Raw genomic sequence first — 20,458 nt, 5'->3', positions numbered from 1 at the left:
CCACTCCGCCTCCCACCCAGTACAGGGAGCTCTTAAACCAAAGCAATGCTCTTAAACCAATTAACAATTTTGAAAAACTGTCAGCTCTTAAACCAAAACGCTCTTAAACCAAGTTACTCTTAAACCAAGGTACCACTGTGTATATGTATAGATAGATAGATAGATAGATAGATAGATAGATAGATAGATAGGAGATAGATAGATAGATAGATAGATAGATATAGACACTCTATTGAGTTACATCCTTCCCTAGTGTTCTTTAAGAAGTTATACCAGTAAAGATGGGTATGGAGGCTACAATTATATAAATTTTAAGGGGGTAACTTCAGGGTAGGCATGTAAGTATAGGGTAGCCTCTATTGTTTACTTTATTTATGCATTTGCCAATGTGACATGTGGTTTGGTGGTGAGTGTATTGTCTGGCACATATTAGATATCAGAACATGTGCAGAGAAGCCAGTTTGCAAACATCCTTGTGTTTTCCACCATACAATCTGCTCCTTGCTGCCAGCAGTAGGCGTTCATGACGGAGGAATCATCTGATGATTAGTTCAAAATGTGTTTCATCCAACTTCAATATCTACATTTTATATGTTCAATCTTAATATGATGCAATGGTGACAAACTGTATTTCAATACCGGAATAATTCTTTCTCCTCGTAATGCTTAAAAGGGTTATCCGGCGAAAATATTTTTCTTGCAAATCAATTGGTTTCAGAAAGTTATACAGATTTGTAATTTACTTCTATTTAAAAATCTCAAGTTTTCCCATACTTATTAGCTGCTGTATGCCCTGCAGAAAGTGGTGTATTCTTTCCAGTCTGACACAGGGCTCTCTGCTGCCATCTCTGTCCATGTCAGGAACTGTCCAGAGCAGGAGAGGTTTTCTATGGGGATTTGCTAGTGCTCTGGACAGTCAGTTCCTGACATGGACAGAGGTGGCAGCAGAGAGCACTGTGTCAGACTTCCATCAGGGCATACAGCAGCTAAAAAAAGAAAGAAATGGCACAAAACACATTCAAAGGTTGTGTGTGGTACTGCAGCTCAGGCCCATTTACTCCAGTGGAGCTGAGCTGCAATATTAGACATTGCCTATGAACAGGTGTGGTGCTGTTTCTGCAAAAGAAAAAACAACCATATTTTTTTAATCACGGGCAACCCCTTCAAATAATCCTCTATTTATTCTCCATGTAGACACAGCTCTCAGCTATGAGAATCAGTACCCATTCTGGGCTGCATCTGACTTTCTTGCCAACCAGTGCCTTGCTCTGTGCTAAAGAGGTGCAAGAACCCCATAACAGCTGTCTATAGAACAGACTCTTCCTTTTGGAGGAGACTCTGGCTTGGCTTATATGAGATGACTTTAGTTCCTTCTGAATTTGCATACTTTTTTCCCATGAGACATTGCCTGAAATATGTTTCCATACACATCTAGGGCATCTCTCCTGCCAACCGGTATCTATCTATCTATCTATCTATCTATCTATCTATCTATCTATCTATTATCTATCCATCCATCTATCTATCTATCTATCTATCTATCTATCTATCTATCTATCTATCTATCTCCTATCTATCTATCTATCTATCTATCTATCTATTATCTATCTATCTATCTATTATCTATCATCTATCTATCTATCTATCTATCTATCTATCTATCTATCTATCTATCTATCTATCTATCTCCTATCTATCTATCTATCTATCTATCTATCTATCTATCTAACTACAGTGGGGAAAATAAATATTTGATATGCAGCCGATTTTGCAGGTTTTTCTACCTACAAAGAATAGACAGGTGTATAATTTGTATTGTAGGTACACTTCACCTGTAAGAGACACAATCTATAAAAAAAGAATTCCAGAAAATCACATTGTATGATTAATAATTTATTAATTAATTAGCATTTTATTTTATGAAATAAGTAATTGACGACCAACCAACCGACAAGAATTCTGGTTCTCACAGATCTGTTTTTATGAGAAGCTCCTCCTACTCCGCACTCATTACCTGTAGTAATCGCACCTGTTTGATGTTATCTGTGTAATAAAAACACCTGTCCACACACTCAACCAAGCACACAACAACCTCTCCACCATGGCCAAGACCAAAGACCTGTCTAAGGACACCAGGGACAAAATTGTAGACCTGAACAAAGCTGGGGTGGGCTACAGCTAGCAGCTTGGTGAGAAGGCAACAACTGTAGACCCAAGTATTAGACAATGAAAGAAACACAAGATCCATGCAAGGTCTCACTTTATGGGGTAAGATTAAGAATTAGTTAGTAACACACTATGCCGGCATGGATTAAAATCTGGCAGGGAACACACGGCCCGCCTGCAGCACATGTCGAAGGTCATGCAGCACATGAGAAGGTCATGTGGTCAGAAGAGACCAAAATAGAACTTTTTGGTATCAACTCCACTTGCTGTGTTTGGAGGAAGAAGGATGAGTACACCCCCAAGAATACAATCACACTCGTGAAGCATAGAGGTGGAAACATCATACTGTGGGGGAGCTATTCTGCAAAGGGGGCAGGATGACTGCACCATATTGAAGGCAGGATGGATGGGGCCGTGTATGGATGATATTGGCCAACATCCTCCTTCCATTGAATATGGATCATGGCTTGGTCTTCCAGCTTGACCCAAAAAAACACAGCCAGGGCCACTAAGGAGCAGCTCTATTAGGCTCCGTTCACACAGAGCAAAAAAGGCGGAATTGTCCGCCACGGAATGCCGCCAGCCTCCGTGTCATAATGACACTCTATGGGAGGCGCCTCCATAGAGTGTCATTATGACACGGAGGCTGGCAGCATTTGTCTGCCGCGGAATTCCGCCTCTCTTGCTCTGTGTGAACGGGGCCTTAGAAGCATTTCCAGCTCCAGGAGGTCTCCACACCTGAACCCAAAAGAAAATCTTTGGAGGGAGCTGAAACTCAATGTTTCCCAGCGACAGCCCCGAAACCTGAAAGATCTGGAGAAGATGTGTATGGAGGAGCGGGACACAATCCCTGCTGCAATGTGAGAAAAAGTGGTCAAGAACTCCAGGAAACGTCCGACCTCTGTAACTGCAAACACAGGTTTCTGGACCAAATATTAAGTCCTGTTATTCTATTGTATAAAATACTTATTTCATATAACAAAATGCAAAACAATGTGACTTTCTGAATTTTTTTTAAACATTCTGTGAGGGGAAGTATAACTACGATAAAAATGACACACCTCTCCATTCTTTGTAGGTGGGGAAACTTGAAAAATCAGCAGGGTATCAAATACTTGTTTTTTTCTCTGTAGATAGATAGATAATAGATATAATGTAGATAGATAGATGAGAGATGGATAGATAGGAAATAGATAGATAGATATGCAAAAAAGGGGTCCGTGGAGCCTCAGTTACGAGTCTCAAAACACGGGAATAGCCAGATATCCCTCTCTCTAGAGAAGGAAGCCCATTGCCAAGGGGTGCCTCCTAGTGGGGAGAGCACCAAACCACCCTGATACTTAGTCCCTCAGGTCCTCACTCTGTTGCGAGCTTTGGGACCTAAATAGGGAAACACCAGGGTGGACCCTGTAAGTCAAAGTCTAACTCTGTGGCAAGTATAACAACATAAGACAAGGGTTACCAAGGCTAGGCATCCATCCACAGACTGCAGTTTCGGGGTATTTGCCCCTCATCAGTGTGGAGCAGGATTCTGGCTACTGGGGCAATGATAAATAGACCAACAAAACACAACAATCACTGAACTCAGGGAGAACAGTGAAAAATTCCAATGGAGTACTCATTTACGAGTCTCCATTGACTGTCCCATACAAAATTTGAATATGCAAAAAAGGTGTCCGCGGAGCCTCAGTTACGAGTCTCAAAACACGGGAATAGCCAGATATCCCTCTCTCCAGAGAAGGAAGCCCATTGTCAAGGGGTGCCTCCTAGTGGGGAGAGCACCAAACCACCCTGATACGTAGTCCCTCAGGTCCTCACTCTGTTGCGAGCTTTGGGACCTAAATAGGGAAACACCAGGGTGGCCCCTGTAAGTCAAAGTGTAACTCTATGGTGAGTATAACCACATAAGACAAGGGTTACCAAGGCTAGGCATCCATCCACAGACCTGAGGGACTACGTATCAGGGTGGTTTGGTGCTCTCCCCACTAGGAGGCACCCCTTGGTAATGGGCTTCCTTCTCTGGAGAGAGGGATATCTGGCTATTCCCGTGTTTTGAGACTCGTAACTGAGGCTCCACGGACCCCTTTTTTGCATATTCAAATTTTGTATGGGACAATCAATGGAGACTCATAAATGAGTACTCCATTGGAATTTTTTACTGTTCTCCCTGAGTTCAGTGATTGTTGTGTTTTGATAGATAGATAGATAGATAGATAGATAGATAGATAGATAGATAGATAGATAGACCAGCTAGCCATCCTGGAGAAGTTCAGCACCACATGGGCTCTACCCATCAACCTCAAAAAGACCAACACTGTGGTGTTCCAGAGAAGGAAAACAAAGTCAGCCGGGTCCCCCACCTTCACGCTACACAACCAGCCCCTTACAGCCACCAGCAGCTACACCTACCTGGGCCTGATAATAGAACAGACGGGGAGCTTCAAATCTGCCATCGAGATGCTGAGAGACAAAGCCTGCAAAACCTTCTACACCATCAGAAGACAATTCTACCACCTTAAGCCACCTGTCAGGGTTTGGCTTAAAATCTTTGACTCCATTATTGCACCAATTCTCCTGTATGGCAGCGAGGTCTGGGGTCCTCACACATACCCCGACTGGTCAAAATGGGATTCCAGCCCAACGGAAATCTTCCATTTGGAGTTCTGTAAGCATCTCCTCCAGGTCCATCGGAGCACCTCTAACTGTGCCTGTAGAGCAGAGCTGGGCAGATTCCCCCTGCACCTAACTATCCAGAAGAGGGCGCTGTCATTCTGGGGTCACCTACATGGTAGTAGTGAAGGTTCCTATCACCATAAAGCCTTGCTACACCAAGGGGCCCCAGGCAAAGCAGAGCCCCAAAACATACCCTCTGGAACCCAGCCCAACCAGACAATCCCACCATACCAGCTCACAAAAGCCGGGATCAGGAACACAATAACCAGGAGACAAGAAGACTACGTCCAAGAATGGAGAGAGGAGGTCAGGGCATCCCAGAAGCTGGCCGTGTACCAGAGCCTGCAGAGGGAGTATAGACTGGCCCCATATCTGGAGGAGCTTCCCAACCCCAGAGACCGGAAGATCCTGAGCCGCTACAGACTGAGCGCCCACAACCTGGCCATTGAAACTGGGCAGCACCGACAGAGCTACATCCCCAGGGAGAGCAGACTGTGCCAGCAGTGCGACCAGGAGGCCGTGGAGGATGAGGCCCACTTCCTGCTACACTGCCCCAAATACTCAGCAGCGAGGGACACTCACTATAGGAGACTCTCCAACCTCCTCCCAGGCTTCTCCACCATGGAGGAGGAAGAGAAACTACCCATCCTGCTGGGGGAAGAAGAGACCACAGCGACTATAGTGGCACAATACGTCACTGCCTGCCATAGACTGAGAGGAGCGTGATACGTCATGGACTCCGATACCCCAACCCCAATAGGTCATGGACTCCAATACCCCGACCCTGAATGTATTCCCCCCCCCACCATCATGATACATCATGAACCCCTGTACACCGACCCCGGGTGAATCCCATTTCCTCAACTCCCTATTCTCCCCATGCTTTGGCAATGCTAATGTGTAACTTGGACCTGCCAATAAAGCTTTTTTGATTTGATTTGATTTGATTTGATAGATAGATGAGAGATGGATAGATAGATATAATGTAGATAGATAGATAGATAGATAGATAGATAGATAGATAGACAGATAGATAGATAGATAGATAGATAGGAGATAGATAGATAGATAGATAGATAGATAGATAGATGAGAGATGGATAGATAGATAGATATAATGTAGATAGATAGATAGATAGATAGATAGATAGATAGATAGGAGATATATAGATAGATAGGAGACAGATAGATAGATAATAGATAGGAGATAGATAGATAGATAGATAGATAGATAGATAGATAGATAGATAGATAGATAGATAGATAATAGATAGATAGGAGATAGATAGATAGATAGATAGATAGATAGATAGATAGATAGAACAGAGACATTAGATGGGTGATGTAACCCTGTAAACAAGATGAAGGAAGGATGCCAGCGCATTATGTTTGAAGTAAATGAAGCATAAGTGCATTTTAGTGATAATTTGGCTTTAAGCTGTGAAATAAAATGCTGCTGTGTGCGGGGAGACTGGCATAAATCAGCGGATATTTCATGAGAAGAGCTGGAAGACCCTGGGGAAGGATCTGTGTGCTGTACAGTTTACTGCAGCCTCCTGAGAGAAGACTACAAGATACAAAGACATGTAACCCTTCCCTCGCCTGTGCGGGCCAGTAAAGGGGTTACACCGGGGGGCCCTGCCAGCCATGCCTGCAGCGAGATGAGCAGCTCTGTCTGGTGCTGAATTCCCACATGTCCCGGCCTATCAAGCACTGTCCATATATTGTCCTGCTTAGCATGATAGTGACAGCTGAGTGACCCAACACCACAGATCTCCCAGCTTGTATACAAATCTAACTCCTTCCCTTTCCATTACATTGGGACAGGCTGACACTGTCATTGGGAACACTGGGCCCTGATCGATAGGGAAAGAAAACAGCGAGCGGAGTGCGCTATCAATAAAACATGCTCCAGTCTGATCGGGTGGATGAGATGGCGGAGACTGTACGTTTTATGACCACTTAGGCCGGGGCGCACAGCTTGCTTCATTCACACTATACGACTCCAGGAGAATCATTTCAATCATTTTTAATGTTGCATCTGTTCTTTACAACCAGGCATGTAGGAGACATGTTCCCCATACTATGGAGAGTTGTCACTATCCCTCCCCCACACAGAACAGGCAATGGTGGTCTCCCAGTCTCCTCAATGGTTCCTCTCCTCAGTTGGTTCCATGGAATCTACCGAATCTACTGATCCTTATTATGTTGAAAAAAAAGCCAACCTACCAGTCCTTAAGGCTATGTCCATGCTGTCACATTTTCAAGATTTTTTTTTTAATTTTTTTTTACTGCTTTTCGAAAATGAATTTTAAATTTTATGGGATTTTTCAAACATTTAGGAAGAGATTTATCAAACATGGTGTAAAGTGAAACTGGCTCAGTTGCCCCTAGCAACCAATCAGATTCCACCTTTCATTTTCCAAAGAGTCTGTGAGGAATGAAAGGTGGAATCTGATTGGTTGCTAGGGGCAACTGAGCCAGTTTCACTTTACACCATGTTTGATAAATCTTCCGCTTAGACTTTAAAAAATTACATGTAACTACAGCCTAAGTTGAAGGAGCCAAGGACTCGAAACAAACCACTGAAAAAAACAAGGACACTTTAAGGGGTACTCTGGAGGAACAAGTCTTCCAGGACTTATTAACTGCTGTATGTCCTGCAGGAAGTGGTGTATTCTTTCCAGTCTGACACAGTGCTCTCTGCTGCCCCCTCTGTCCATGACAGGAACTGTCCAGAGCAGTATCAAATCCCCATAGAAAACCTCTCCTGCTCTGGACAGTTCCTGACATGGACAGAGGTGGCAGCAGAGAGCACTGTGTCAGACTGGAAAGAATACACCACTTCCTGCCGGACATACAGAAGCTGACAAGTACTAGAAGCCTTATTTTTTTTTAGAAGTAGTTTACAGTGTGTAAATGTATGGAAGGATTAAGGTTTTTTTTTAAAAAAAGAAGCAATTAATAAATATGTCTAACTTTCTGGCATCAGTTGCTTTAAAAAATTTCTTTCCTCTAGAGTATCCCATTAAGTATTAACAGTCCACTGGATCACTATTGATTACAAAGCCACTAGGCCAGCTGGGATTTGGTCACTCAGTATACTGGCGACTGCCGGACACCAAGTGCAAACTGTACCACTGACCCCCACCCCCTGGGTGAAGAATGGAACATTATACAATTAATACTAGTACCCTGCACCATGGACCACTAGGGACCATCTGCTGATCTCTGTTATATCATAGTCAGTTCTCTATGGGGGTAGTATGACTCTACTGATGCTAGATCCTCTATCTCTACATATGATTGCTGTTATACTATAGTATGGCGGGTCTATGACTGTGGGGTTAGAGTCCATGAAAATATATTCTTGCAGTTTTCCTTGGTCAGAGACTATTGTTACCAATATTGGATGTAAACGTATTCATTGGTGGGCTGGGAAGCCTTATGTATGTGGAACATGGTGCCATATATTTATAACACTAGCGGGTATAATGGGGTTAGGGAGCAGTGAATCCATGAATATAGTTTGTACATTGTGATTTGGCTTAGACATGGTGGTTGTCATCTGTAGAAATGTCAATGGCCTCAGGATAGTTTGGTCCCCCGTCCGCCTTTGTATACCCACAGAGCATCTTTATGTATATGAGTGCACATGGGCGTCTGCCGACCGTATCTCAACCAACGCCCACTTCATTGTCATTGAGAACAGCAGGGCCAGATCAATAGGTCCTGCAATTGGCTGTTATTAAAGGCACGGCCAACGCTTTACACGTCCAACCTACTGTTATTTCAGGACCCTCTGCACATCCATCTTTTCCTACAGTAATGGCTTCATCTCATTCATAGCTGCGGTCACGGAATTATTTCCTGACAGATATGGTTGTTAGTTGTTTGTTCCCAGGATCATTGCTGGTTAATGTAGACCCCGGGGTGACATAATGTTTTCATCACCCCCTTTATTTACCCACTTTTTCTGGCTATATATATATATATATTATTTTTTTGTATTTGCCTGACACACAGCAATCCCCATGAACACATACATGGAGTGGAAAGCCGCTGCCGGGCTCCACTTTTGGTCACTTATCTCCCCAAGAACTACAGGATGGAACATGTTAAAGGGGTTATCCAGCACTACAAAAACATGGCCACTTTCCCCCCTACTGTTGTCTCCAGTTCAGCTGCAGTTTGCAATTAAGCTCCATTTACTTCAATAAACTGAGTTTCAAAACCCCGCCCATACTGGAGACAACAGTAGGAGGAAGGTGGCCATGTTTTTGTAGCGCTGGATAACCCCTTTAACATCCAATGTATTCAACTTATCCTTACTCCAACATCTGTCTTCAGGAAAGAGACAAATGACCACTATAGATATTAGATGGTTGGTCGATCCTACGGAAATTTAGAGGCTTGGCTGATTTGTCGGACATGTATTCTCTGATGTAACATGTATGGGCTATCTAGGGCATGTTACATGTTAAAGGGGTACTCCAGAGGAAAAATCTTTTTCAAATCATCTGGTGTCAGAAAGTGATATAGATTTGTAAATTACTTCTACTTAAAAATCTCAAGTCTTCCAGTACTTATCAGCTGATGGATGTCCTGCAATAAGTGGTGCATTCTTTCCAATCTGACACTGTGCTCTCTGCTGCCATTTCTGTCCATGTCAGGAACTGTCCATAGCAGGACAGGTTTTCTATGGGGATTTGCTGCTGCTCTGGGCAGTTCCTGTTATGGACACAGGTGGCAGCAGAGAGCACTGTGTCAGACTGTAAAAAAAAAAATTCCACTTCTTGCAGGACATACAGAAGCTCATAAGTACTGGAAGATTTTTAAATAGAATTAATTTACAAATCTGTATAACTTTCTAACACCAGGAGAAGCCTTTTTTATTTCAAAAGAGTCGGGAGGAGGTAGCTGAAGATAACAACATGCACTTACCTCCCCGGCTCCAGCGCTGGGGTCCGCTGTCCTCCACTTAGGTTCCCGGTCCCCATGGCCACTTCCTGTTCTGAGTGGGGACCCGGGTCGTGACATGTCAGGCCCGCTCATCCCGCTTCTGGCTTAGCGGGCCTGAAACATCACGACCCGGGTTCCCTGCTCAGACCAGAAAGCGGTTGGGGGACCAGGAACCAAAGTGGAGGACAGGTGCAAGTTGTTATGTTCAGCTGCTTCCTCCCCGACTCTTTTGAAAAAGAAAAAAAAGGCCCCCAGACTTCTCTTTTAATTCAAAAACATTTTTTTCTCACTAGAGTTCCCCTTTAAATCTTGCTTGACAGAGACTCCAAAGACAGAATACCCTTACCATAGACCATAGGCTGGAAGAACATTTGCCCTGGGTTCCTAGGGGGTACCAACAAGCTGCTTTGGTTTGGCCAGGGTTTGGGTGACACCATTTGACCAGCTATAAGTTCAGACACCTACACACGTAACAAAAAGAGTATATATGCTCCAGTTGGGATCTCTAGCAGCACCACAAAAAATGAATAGTGGACGCAGAGAACCTGTCAGTGCACACAATGAAGCGCGCGGCTCCGGCCGCATACTCCATTGTGTGCAGTGGGAAGTTCTGATGCAGGCGCACACTGATGCGCCTGCATCAGAACTCAGCGACGCTAAAGATCATTCGGCCGGTACTGCAGTATCGGCCAGGATGATCTTATCATACAATGTGTGAACATAGCCTAATAGTGGAGCTCTCTTTTAACTCTTTGATTGCCATGCCGAGGACATGGCATCGGTGTTACCATACTGGCCTATGGTTTATTGCCAGGGGAGAGCGAGCATGTATGATGATCACTAATTAATCACATAGGGAGAAGCAATCGAATGCAGATCTGGGCTCCATACATCATCATGACGACCTTAATTACATAACATTCCAGTGACCTCATCAGCAGAATTACTTGGATTAATGAGACTATCTGGGTCTACTAAGATGCAAATTACCTCTCTTACGGCTCCCCCTATTGGCGGGCTTCATACTGATATTAATACCTACTGTCACCAAGAAGAAGCCTGTACTTTATAATGATCTGGTAATGGTGGCCTTAATATCATTGCTGGGGGGTCCGGCTTCTCCCCTTATGGTGAAATAAAAACAAAGTTTGTTCTATATAATGCGGCTTTACCTTGTCTATAGACTTCATACAACATTGGATACTGATGACCTGCAATGCCAGTCTCTGCCTCTAAACAAAGTGGCGCTGTTTTCTGACAGATGTCTAAGACAGTGGGGGATGCCAGACACTTGCTGTCAGTGAAGCAAGGATCACACAGGTTGGGTTTTAGTTCCTATTGTTTTCCCAAGAGGGGGTCTGGTCGCCGCTCATCTCTCCCTCTTGAAAAAATATGCTAATGTATCTAATCTGAACCTACAAGTTTATGGGGGAGCTGGGGCTCATATCTTTTTGGCTCATGGCTTGATCATGTTTACGGCCCTTTATAAGGGTTTTATGTATGAAATTGAATTTTCCCTTTAAATAACCCTTTAATATTTGGTTATTTGTCGATGACGATTATTGATCTCTTTTCAAATGTGAAGGTAGAAGTCATAAATCCTGTTATTTTTTCCTATTAAATAACCATATGCTTGTTATTAACCCATGGCGGCGGTGTGCCTGATAAATGCGGAGTAGTTTATGTTGTCACAACACCCTGATCGGCAGACAATGGATCTATTTATCAGTGTTGTTGGTTGTTAAATGGTCCGGATCACAAGAGCAGATTTCCACAGGATATTTCAGCAAACGTCGTCGAAATTTTTTTTTCTTCCTCTCATTTTGCAAATCAGGAAACCTTAATAACCCTCCTTTTTGCCCTCTAAATATAAAATTTGCCCCTTAGTGCTTAATCCCTGAGGCTCTGCGGGGTTAGGTTACTGACAGATTAACCCCTTTAAGGGGAGGGGTGTCAGGGGAAAGTACTACTCAAAGCAGGAATCCCAATGTCACAAAGGGAAAGGATGTCACAAGGAAAGAATGGGTTAAGGGGGGCAGCTGATTCCTCTAATGGCAGATGGTGTTTCAGAGCAGATTTACATTAATTGTCTTCAAATCTGCTCAGAGGTTATAGATCCATACAAAGGCTCATGAAAGAGAGAAGGCTACTGAGGAGGAGAATGGATGGAGAGATAGACGGGAGATAGACAGATGACAGATACATGGGAGAGATAGATAGATAGATAGATAGATAGATAGATAGATAGATAGATAGATAGATAGATAGAAGATAGATAGATAGATAGGAGATAGATAGATAGATAGATAGATAGATAGATAGATAGATAGATAGATAGATAGGAGATAGATAGATAGATAGATAGATAGGAGATAGATAGATAGATAGATAGATAGATAGATAATAGATAGATAGATAATAAGTAGATAGATAGATAACAGATAGATAATAGATAGATAGATAGATAGATAGATAGATAGATAGATAGATAGATAGATAGATAGATAGATAGATAGATGTAATAGAGACGGATGGATAGTAGAGATGAGCGAACCAGGTTCGGGTTCGAGTCCATCCAAACCCGAACTTTCGGCATTTGATTAGCGGTGGCTGCTAAACTTGGATAAAGCTCTAAGGTTGTCTGGATAACATGGATACAGCCAATGACTATATCCATGACTTTATCCAACTTCAGCAGCCACTGCTAATCAAATGCCGAAAGTTAGGGTTCGGATGGACTCGAGCATGCTCGAGGTTCACTCATCTCTAATGGATTGATATAATAGATAGATCATATTAAAAAAATGAAGTGACGTTTCGATTCCTCCGAGTTTGAAACAGACAGTCACTATTGGCATCAATTGTACAAGGGATCCAGCAAAGTATAGTTATAAAAGGAGGCAAGGATATAATCCGGCCTTATACAGTTATATAACGTACTTTGACAACAAGATGAATTTATATTGCTGTAACAATGGGACAATGTGTCCAGATGGTATGCCATGTTACCAAAGTTCACCTTACAATTTCTAGACTACAATGAAGGAATAAAAACTGAACTCAAGGTAAACAAGAACAATATATCTACGTTGCCTATTTATATATATATGAAATACCCATAGGAATGAAAGGGAGGTAACCCTCATATCCCCCAGTAGTAGTATTGTGTGTGGTCAAACCAGGTGAGATGCCAGGGAAGCTGCCCGCTCAGAGTGCATGAGGAGAGTTGGCCAAGCATAGCCTCCAAGTGCTCTGGTGTATGGTGCAGCAGGGCCCTATGGGGCCACCATGAGAATATTACTGGAACAGTACAGTGTGTATAACTTTCTTCAGTGCAGCAGATTATACTGTAGATCAGGTGATGTGAAGAACACTTTAAGATGCCAAGACTATAGTGAGTCCCAGCTGTTTGCTTGCAATTCTTTGTACACAGACATTGATCAGTTGACACCCAACCACAGGCCCCACAGTAATCCCAGTGGGACACTGCATAGGGACACCGACTTGTTATGAAAGCACAAAAAATAATGGGATGTATCATAAATTTGCCATGTTTTACACTCCATATACACACTGGGTTCACACTATGTATATTTCAGGCTGTATTTGGTCCTCATGTCAGGTCCTCATAGCAACCAAAACCAGGAGTGGATTGAAAACACAGAAAGGCTCTGTTCACACAATGGTGAAATTGAGTGGATGGCCGCCATATAACGGTAAATAACGGCCATTATTTTAATATAACAGACGTTGTTTTAAAATAACAGCAAATATTTGCCATTAAATGACGGCCATCCACTCAATTACAACATTATGTGAACAGAGCCTTTCTGTGCTTTTAATCCACTCCTGGTTTTGGTTGCTATACAGCCTCAAATATACAGCCTCAAATATACGTAGTGTGAACATAGCCTATGTGTGTTTATGGGGCATTGTATTTATTACAGACTATTTCAGGGTATGATATACTAGACAGGATAAACATCTTCATCATATTCTGTCATGGATCATCCCCCCCTCATCCAGTGTGTCCTGTCAGTATTCTCAGGATATTGTACATTGAAGTAACAAGCGTTTAGATGTCTGAGTCCTCAGAGGACGCACGCTGCCATTATTCTGTTTAATCTCTTGGAATTCACCTGCTGCCGCTTCTTAAAGGTGTGATAATTTCCTGCTTCAGTCAGATCAAAGGCTTATAAGTGGAAGTAATTCTGTCCTGGCCGTCTGGCTAAATGATGGATATCTGACATTCACCTGCTGGGGATAGCACTGCTGGAAAGTTTTCATTGCTCCAGAGAGAGACTGGGAAACTTGGGAGAACAGATATAGACGTAGTTCATACAGACCTGAAGATGATAGATAGATAATAGATAGATAGATAGATAGATAGATAGATAGATAGATAGATATACGTAGAAGATATACAGAATATCTAGATAGATAGATAGATAGATAGATAGATAGATAGATAGATAGGTAGATAGATAGATAGGACGATAGCTTTACGACCGTATTACATGACCCGATAAGTGGGGTAAGCGAGCACCCATCTACTAGATGGATGCTCACTTACAGAGCCTATTAGCCTATTCCATGATTGTGCAGCAAGGACCATTAGTGATGTCTGTGCAACCCTTTAGAGAGGTACTCTGGCACCGGTATATAAAAAATAGTAAAGAAGCTATACTTACCTCTGCACACTCCCCTGCCACCAAACCCGTCTCTGCAGTGACAGCCCATTCAACCAATCACTGTCCCATCTCTGTCAGTGATTGGCTGAGCGGGCTGCCTTTGCAGAGATGGATTTGTTAGTAGTGGCTGCAGTCAGCAAGGGACACAGAGACAAGGCAGGAGGACACTGGAGGAGCATAGAGAGGTAAGTATGCCTTTAATCAGATGTCTGACACGTATCACCAATATTACACAAAGCGATACGTGGCTGGCAGCTGATGGTTTTTAAATTTGTTGAAAGACATCAATCAGCCAGCAACCGAACAAATACTCGTTTTCAGCTGATCGTTGTCTTTATTACACGGAGTGATATCTGCCTGAATCTTCCGGATACAGCAGATAATCACTCCATGTAATAGGGTCTTTAGAGCTTGTGTCCTGATGTACAGTCTAGAAGAAGAAGCTGTGTGAGCTGTTGTGACATTACATTGGTTCCCTCCCAGGTGCTTAGAATTCATACTATACAGATGTGTGTGAATGTATAGACCTATAGCGGACTACGGGTGTCCATTCCACGGTCCTGTCCTCCGCCCTCGCAGTGTTTTCTTTAGTTACTGATACTCCTACAATGACAGAGACAACACATGGTGCTTTACTGAAGTGATAAAACAAACAGGGCTCCACTGAGATGTTGAGTGCTCTCCTGCAAAGTGCTCAGCAAGCATTGAGACAATGGACCCTGACCCACAGGGGGAACCATGAATACACACAGGCAGGCCCTGGAACAATGTCAACAGCAGCCTCCGGGATCCAGAGCATGGAGGTCTCGCCTATACGCTGTATATCATCTGACTGTTGGAGAAGTGGTGGTGAGAGGGATATAGGAATATAAAGGAAAGTGGAAGCTATCGTGTCAGTAGTCACTTACTGCTCCTACTATTAGGGAGGCGCCTTCATAACTTGGGCCCCAAGGTAAAAACTGTAAGAGGGGCCCCTACCTACAATGCTTCATCTTCTAGGGTACAGGTGTCAAACCAGTGGCTCTCCAGCTGTTGCAAAACTACAATTCCCATCATGCCTGGACAGCCAAAGCTTTTGCTTTGGCTGTCCAGGCATGATGGGAATTGTAGATTTGCAACAGCTGGAGGGCCACTGGTTTGACACCTATGTTTCAAAGACCCTGTTCCTAACCAAGCAAAGCTCAAGGTATACTTTACATGGCTATGGTGGACGCCTATAAGCTATATTGGCATCTGTTTAACAGATACATGATGAAAATCTTATACTATATATGTGTATAAGGGGAGATTTATCAAACATGGTGTAAAGTGAAACTGGCTCAGTTGCCCCTAGCAACCAATCAGATTCCACCTTTCATTCCTCACAGACTCTTTGGAAAATGAAAGGTGGAATCTGATTGGTTGCTAGGGGCAACTGAGCCAGTTTCACTTTACACCATGTTTGATAAATCTCCCCCTAATGTTCTGCCAAGTCATTGCCTGGTAGGTGATAAGCCCAGGTAGCTTCACATCACCAAGCTATGACTCTGCTACACATCCTGTCCTTTATAATATACATTGACTTCTAGGGAAAGAATAATAAACCTAAACTTCATGTCAATTGCCTAATTTACTTATATATCTGAAATCTATAATACATTACAGAGGCAAGCCCCAGTCTGATCGCAGGTCTGATAACCCAAACTGACACCTGCCAGAAACAGCGCCACCCTTCTCCTTGGGTTGTGCCTGGAATTGCAACTTGGTACAAATCTTTAGAATTATGCCAGACTGTAATACCACAGATAGCCAATGAGTGGGGCTGTTTCAGCTTAGGGAGAGTGGAAGTTTTATGTTTCCATTTTCCTACAACCCCTTTTGATTTCCTCTTTCTATACTGTTAAATGCACTGTGGCACTTTACACTGGCACTGCCATGTTGCCATCTTTACCAGTGATCATTCCACTTGACATGATATGTTCCCATGTCCAATACACCCACATGGCTGCCCTATTAGAAATCACCCAATAAAGCTGAGTACAGTAACACTGTCCTTGCACATATGACAGCTGGTCCCCTAGTAATCCTCACTGGGGGTGATCCACTCTACCTATCCTGTCCCCACCCTTATCCTCTTTAGATGGCAAGTTCTTAAGGCAAGGCATTCTCTAATTTTGCTATTGGTTTAGCTAATACTAGGGTCTTCATCATCATCATCATCATCATCATCATCATCATCATCATCATCATCATAATAATAATAATAATAATAATAATAATAGCAACAACAACAACAACAATAATAATAATAATAATAATAATAGAATCAATAATAATACTAAGAATAATAAAAAAAGTATATTGATATAAAATAATATAAATAATAAAGTATAATAAACATATAATATAAAGCATAATATAAATAATAAAATAAAAAATAATAAAGTATAATAAACATATAATATAAAGCATAATATAAATAATAATAATATAAAAAATAATAAAGTATAATAAACATATAATATAAAGCATAATATAAATAATAATAATAATATAAAAAATAATAAATTATAATAAACATATAATATAAAATATAATAAAATAAAAGTAAAATGATGACAATGATATGATGTTATGACCCTCCTATACATGCATTGGTCTATATATCAGTGCACCAAACTATTGCAGGGCACAGAACTGATGCTGCTGCAGCACTGAAGGAGTTAATTGCTCCAGCCTGTGGGAAGGGTCCTGTACAAGGAGCTGGCCAATGAGAAGAAGGATGCAGGCCAGGCCCCTCCCCTCTGGGGGGCTCATTCATGCTCTGAGCTGATGCTGTCTCAGTGCTTACTGTAGTGGGTTACAGGATCCAGGGTCACCCTTCTGCTGCTGCTGCTGGAGCAGGTGACAAGGGGGTTGGCAAGAGGCTGTATGTGGAGGACAGTGGGACCTCCCCAAAACTTGTGTGCTGCCAGCTCTAAATGTTTGGGGTCCAGGACACTTTAGGAAGAGGAGGATCTGCCCTAAGAGACAAAGCCCTTACAGCTGGCATGGATCCTGTCAGGTCCTGGGTGAGGAATGTTGGAGTAGTGGATGCCAAGGTAGCAGCTCAGAGGTAAGTGGCACAATGCACCCCAGAGATACAGGGGGGCTAGCACACTAACTTTCCTGCTTACTGCATGCTGATCCCCATTATCTGTAGTCCCAGACAGGCAGTGGTACAAAATGATGGAGCTTGTGGTAGCACATCAGCACACATCACTGTCAGCTCATAGCTTTATAATCAGACAATGCTGGGGGTAGTAGTGTAGAACTACAAATGTCCTACAACAGTAACCGTGCGACAATTACAGGAACACCTCCCCAGTGTAGTGTATGGATGCAACGAAAGGTCGCAGCACACTACAAGTCCCAGAACACACTGATATAACACTACAAGTCCCAGAACACACTGATATAACACTACAAGTCCCAGAACACACTGATATAACACTGCAAGTACCAGAACACACTGCTGTAACACTACAAGTCTCTGTCAAGACACAGTTATAACACTACCAGTCCCAGCAGCCCACTGCCATAGCACTACAAGTACCAGCAATATTTTTTTATAACAATACAAGTCCCCAAAACACACTGCTGTAACACTATAAGTACCAGCAACACACTCTGTTATAACAATACAAGTCCCAGAACACACTGCTGTAACACTACAAGTCCCAGCAATACTCTGTTATAACAATACAAGTACCCAAAACGCACTGCTGTAACAGTACAAGTACCAGCAACGCACCCACAAGTCCCAGGCAAGAGTCTGTTATAACAGTACAAACCTAAATAAGTCACTGCAAGAACACCACAAGTCCCAGCAAGACACTGTTCTAACAGTCCACTTGCTGGTGTGATATTGCTGTAAAAATACTAGTGCCTGCCAGATTCTGTTATAACCCTGTGAGCCTCAGCAAGGGACTCCTCTAGCACTACAAGTCACAGCAAGGGACTCCTCTAGCACTACAAGTCACAGCAAGGGACTCCTCTAGCACTACAAGTCACAGCAAGAGACTGTTGTAGCACTGCAAGTCCCAGCAGGAGTCTTTTCTAGCACCGCAGGTCCCAGTAAGGCACTGTCTGTAAGAAGAGACATGACTACAGTAGTGTTATATAATGCTGAAGATGGAACTAATACCCACACTCAGGTATAATACATTGTGGGACTTGTGTGACAACATCAGCTGGAAGGACCACCATCACCAGAGGAGGAAGGACTACAAGTCTCAGCAGTGATTGGCAATACATGATGGGGGTTGTAGTAGCATCAGCATCAAAGGATGGAAAGTTGCTCAGTTTTGTACATAGAGAAGGAGGGTGAGATGTGCGGGATATACATATATATATATATATATATATATATATATATATATATATACTGATGCATCTGAAACTTATCACCCGCACCCGGCATCATTTACCTGGCCCCCACCTGCCTGTAGCTGTGCTGGACACTGTCCTCAGGAACTAAGTAGAGCTGGAAACTTCTAATAATCTATCTATCTATCTATCTATCTATCTATCTATCTATCTATCTCTCTCTCTCTCTCTCTCTCTATCTATCATCTATCTATCTATCTATCTCCTATCTATCTCCTATCTCTATCTATCATCTATCTATCTATCTATCTATCTCCTATCTCTCTCTCTCTCTCTCTCTCTCTCTCTCTCTCTCTATCTATCATCTATCTATCTATCTATCTATCTATCTATCTCCTATCTCTTTCTCTCTCTCTCTCTCTCTCTCTCATCTATCTATCTATCTATCTATCTTTCTATCTATCTATCTATCAATCATCTATCCATCTCCTATCTATCTATTTCCTATCTATCTATCTATCTATTTATCTATCTCTCTCCTATCTATCTATCTATCTATCTATCTATCTTTCTATCTATCTATCTATCTATCTATCTATCTATCTCCTATCTATTATCTATCTATCTATTATCTATCTATCTATCTCCTATCTATCTATCTCCTATCTATCTATCTATCTATCTATCTCCTATCTATCTATCTATCTATCTATCTATCTATCTATCTATCTATCTATCTCCTATCTATCTATCTATCTATCTATCTATCTCCTATCTATCTATCTATCTATCTCCTATCTATCTCCTATCTATCTATCTATCTATCTATCTATCTATCTCCTATCTCCTATCTATCTATCTATCTATCTATCTCCTATCTATCTATCTATCTATCTATCTATCTCCTATCTATCTATCTATCTATCTATCTATCTATCTATCTATCTATCTATCTATCTCCTATCTCTAATCCCCACATACAGTTAGATGTAGCAATTCATAATGATCCTATAATACATGTTATCTGTGGTTTTTCATTGGACTGCAGGAAAAATAAATGAATCACCATTGACCCCCCTATATACATAGAGCAATATAGATGGATGATCAATTTCCCTTCATATTTAGCGCCGTCGGTTTGTAGAAATCCGAGAATAATTCGTATCAAATATATATATACAGATCCGGATAAAAAGTTATTGTATTATGCATGTAAGTAAATATATATATATATATATATATATATATATATATATTAACTGTCACACACACATATAGTTAATGTTATATATATATATATATATATATATATATATATATATATATATATATATCTATATATCTATCTTAGAGAAGTAATAATTAATTTTTTGATATAATGATACACCGGCCACTGTCGGGTCACTGCAACATACATCATTACAAAGTGCAGAGTATATATAATGTATGGAATTATAGAGATTATCCAGGGATCCCTCTGTCACCATGTACACTATACAGGGGTCTCCATGTATACAGGAGTGATGGTCAGCTGACTTATTTCACAACTTCATGAATTTACTATAAGGAATAAAGTATATACTCACCTATATATATAGAAGTATACACTAATAATATAGT

At 41.9% G+C, this 20,458-nt stretch overlaps 1 protein-coding gene across 1 annotated transcript in view; it reads left to right on the top strand.

The window, feature by feature from the left end:
* Positions 1–17,373: 17,373 nt before the first annotated feature.
* The window catches only part of EBF2 (EBF transcription factor 2), a 78,441-nt gene continuing 75,356 nt past the window's right edge, over positions 17,374–20,458 (top strand). The window contains exon 1 of the mRNA XM_069963528.1: positions 17,374–17,585. Coding sequence (XP_069819629.1) covers positions 17,452–17,585 — 134 coding nt within the window. The 5' untranslated portion in view covers positions 17,374–17,451. The remainder of the gene's footprint in view (positions 17,586–20,458) is intronic.

This window comes from Dendropsophus ebraccatus, chromosome 1, assembly GCF_027789765.1.
Source record: "Dendropsophus ebraccatus isolate aDenEbr1 chromosome 1, aDenEbr1.pat, whole genome shotgun sequence".
Lineage (NCBI taxonomy): Eukaryota > Metazoa > Chordata > Amphibia > Anura > Hylidae > Dendropsophus > Dendropsophus ebraccatus.
The sequence above is the reverse complement of the archived record's forward strand: the minus strand, read 5'-3'. Positions and strand labels throughout refer to the sequence as shown.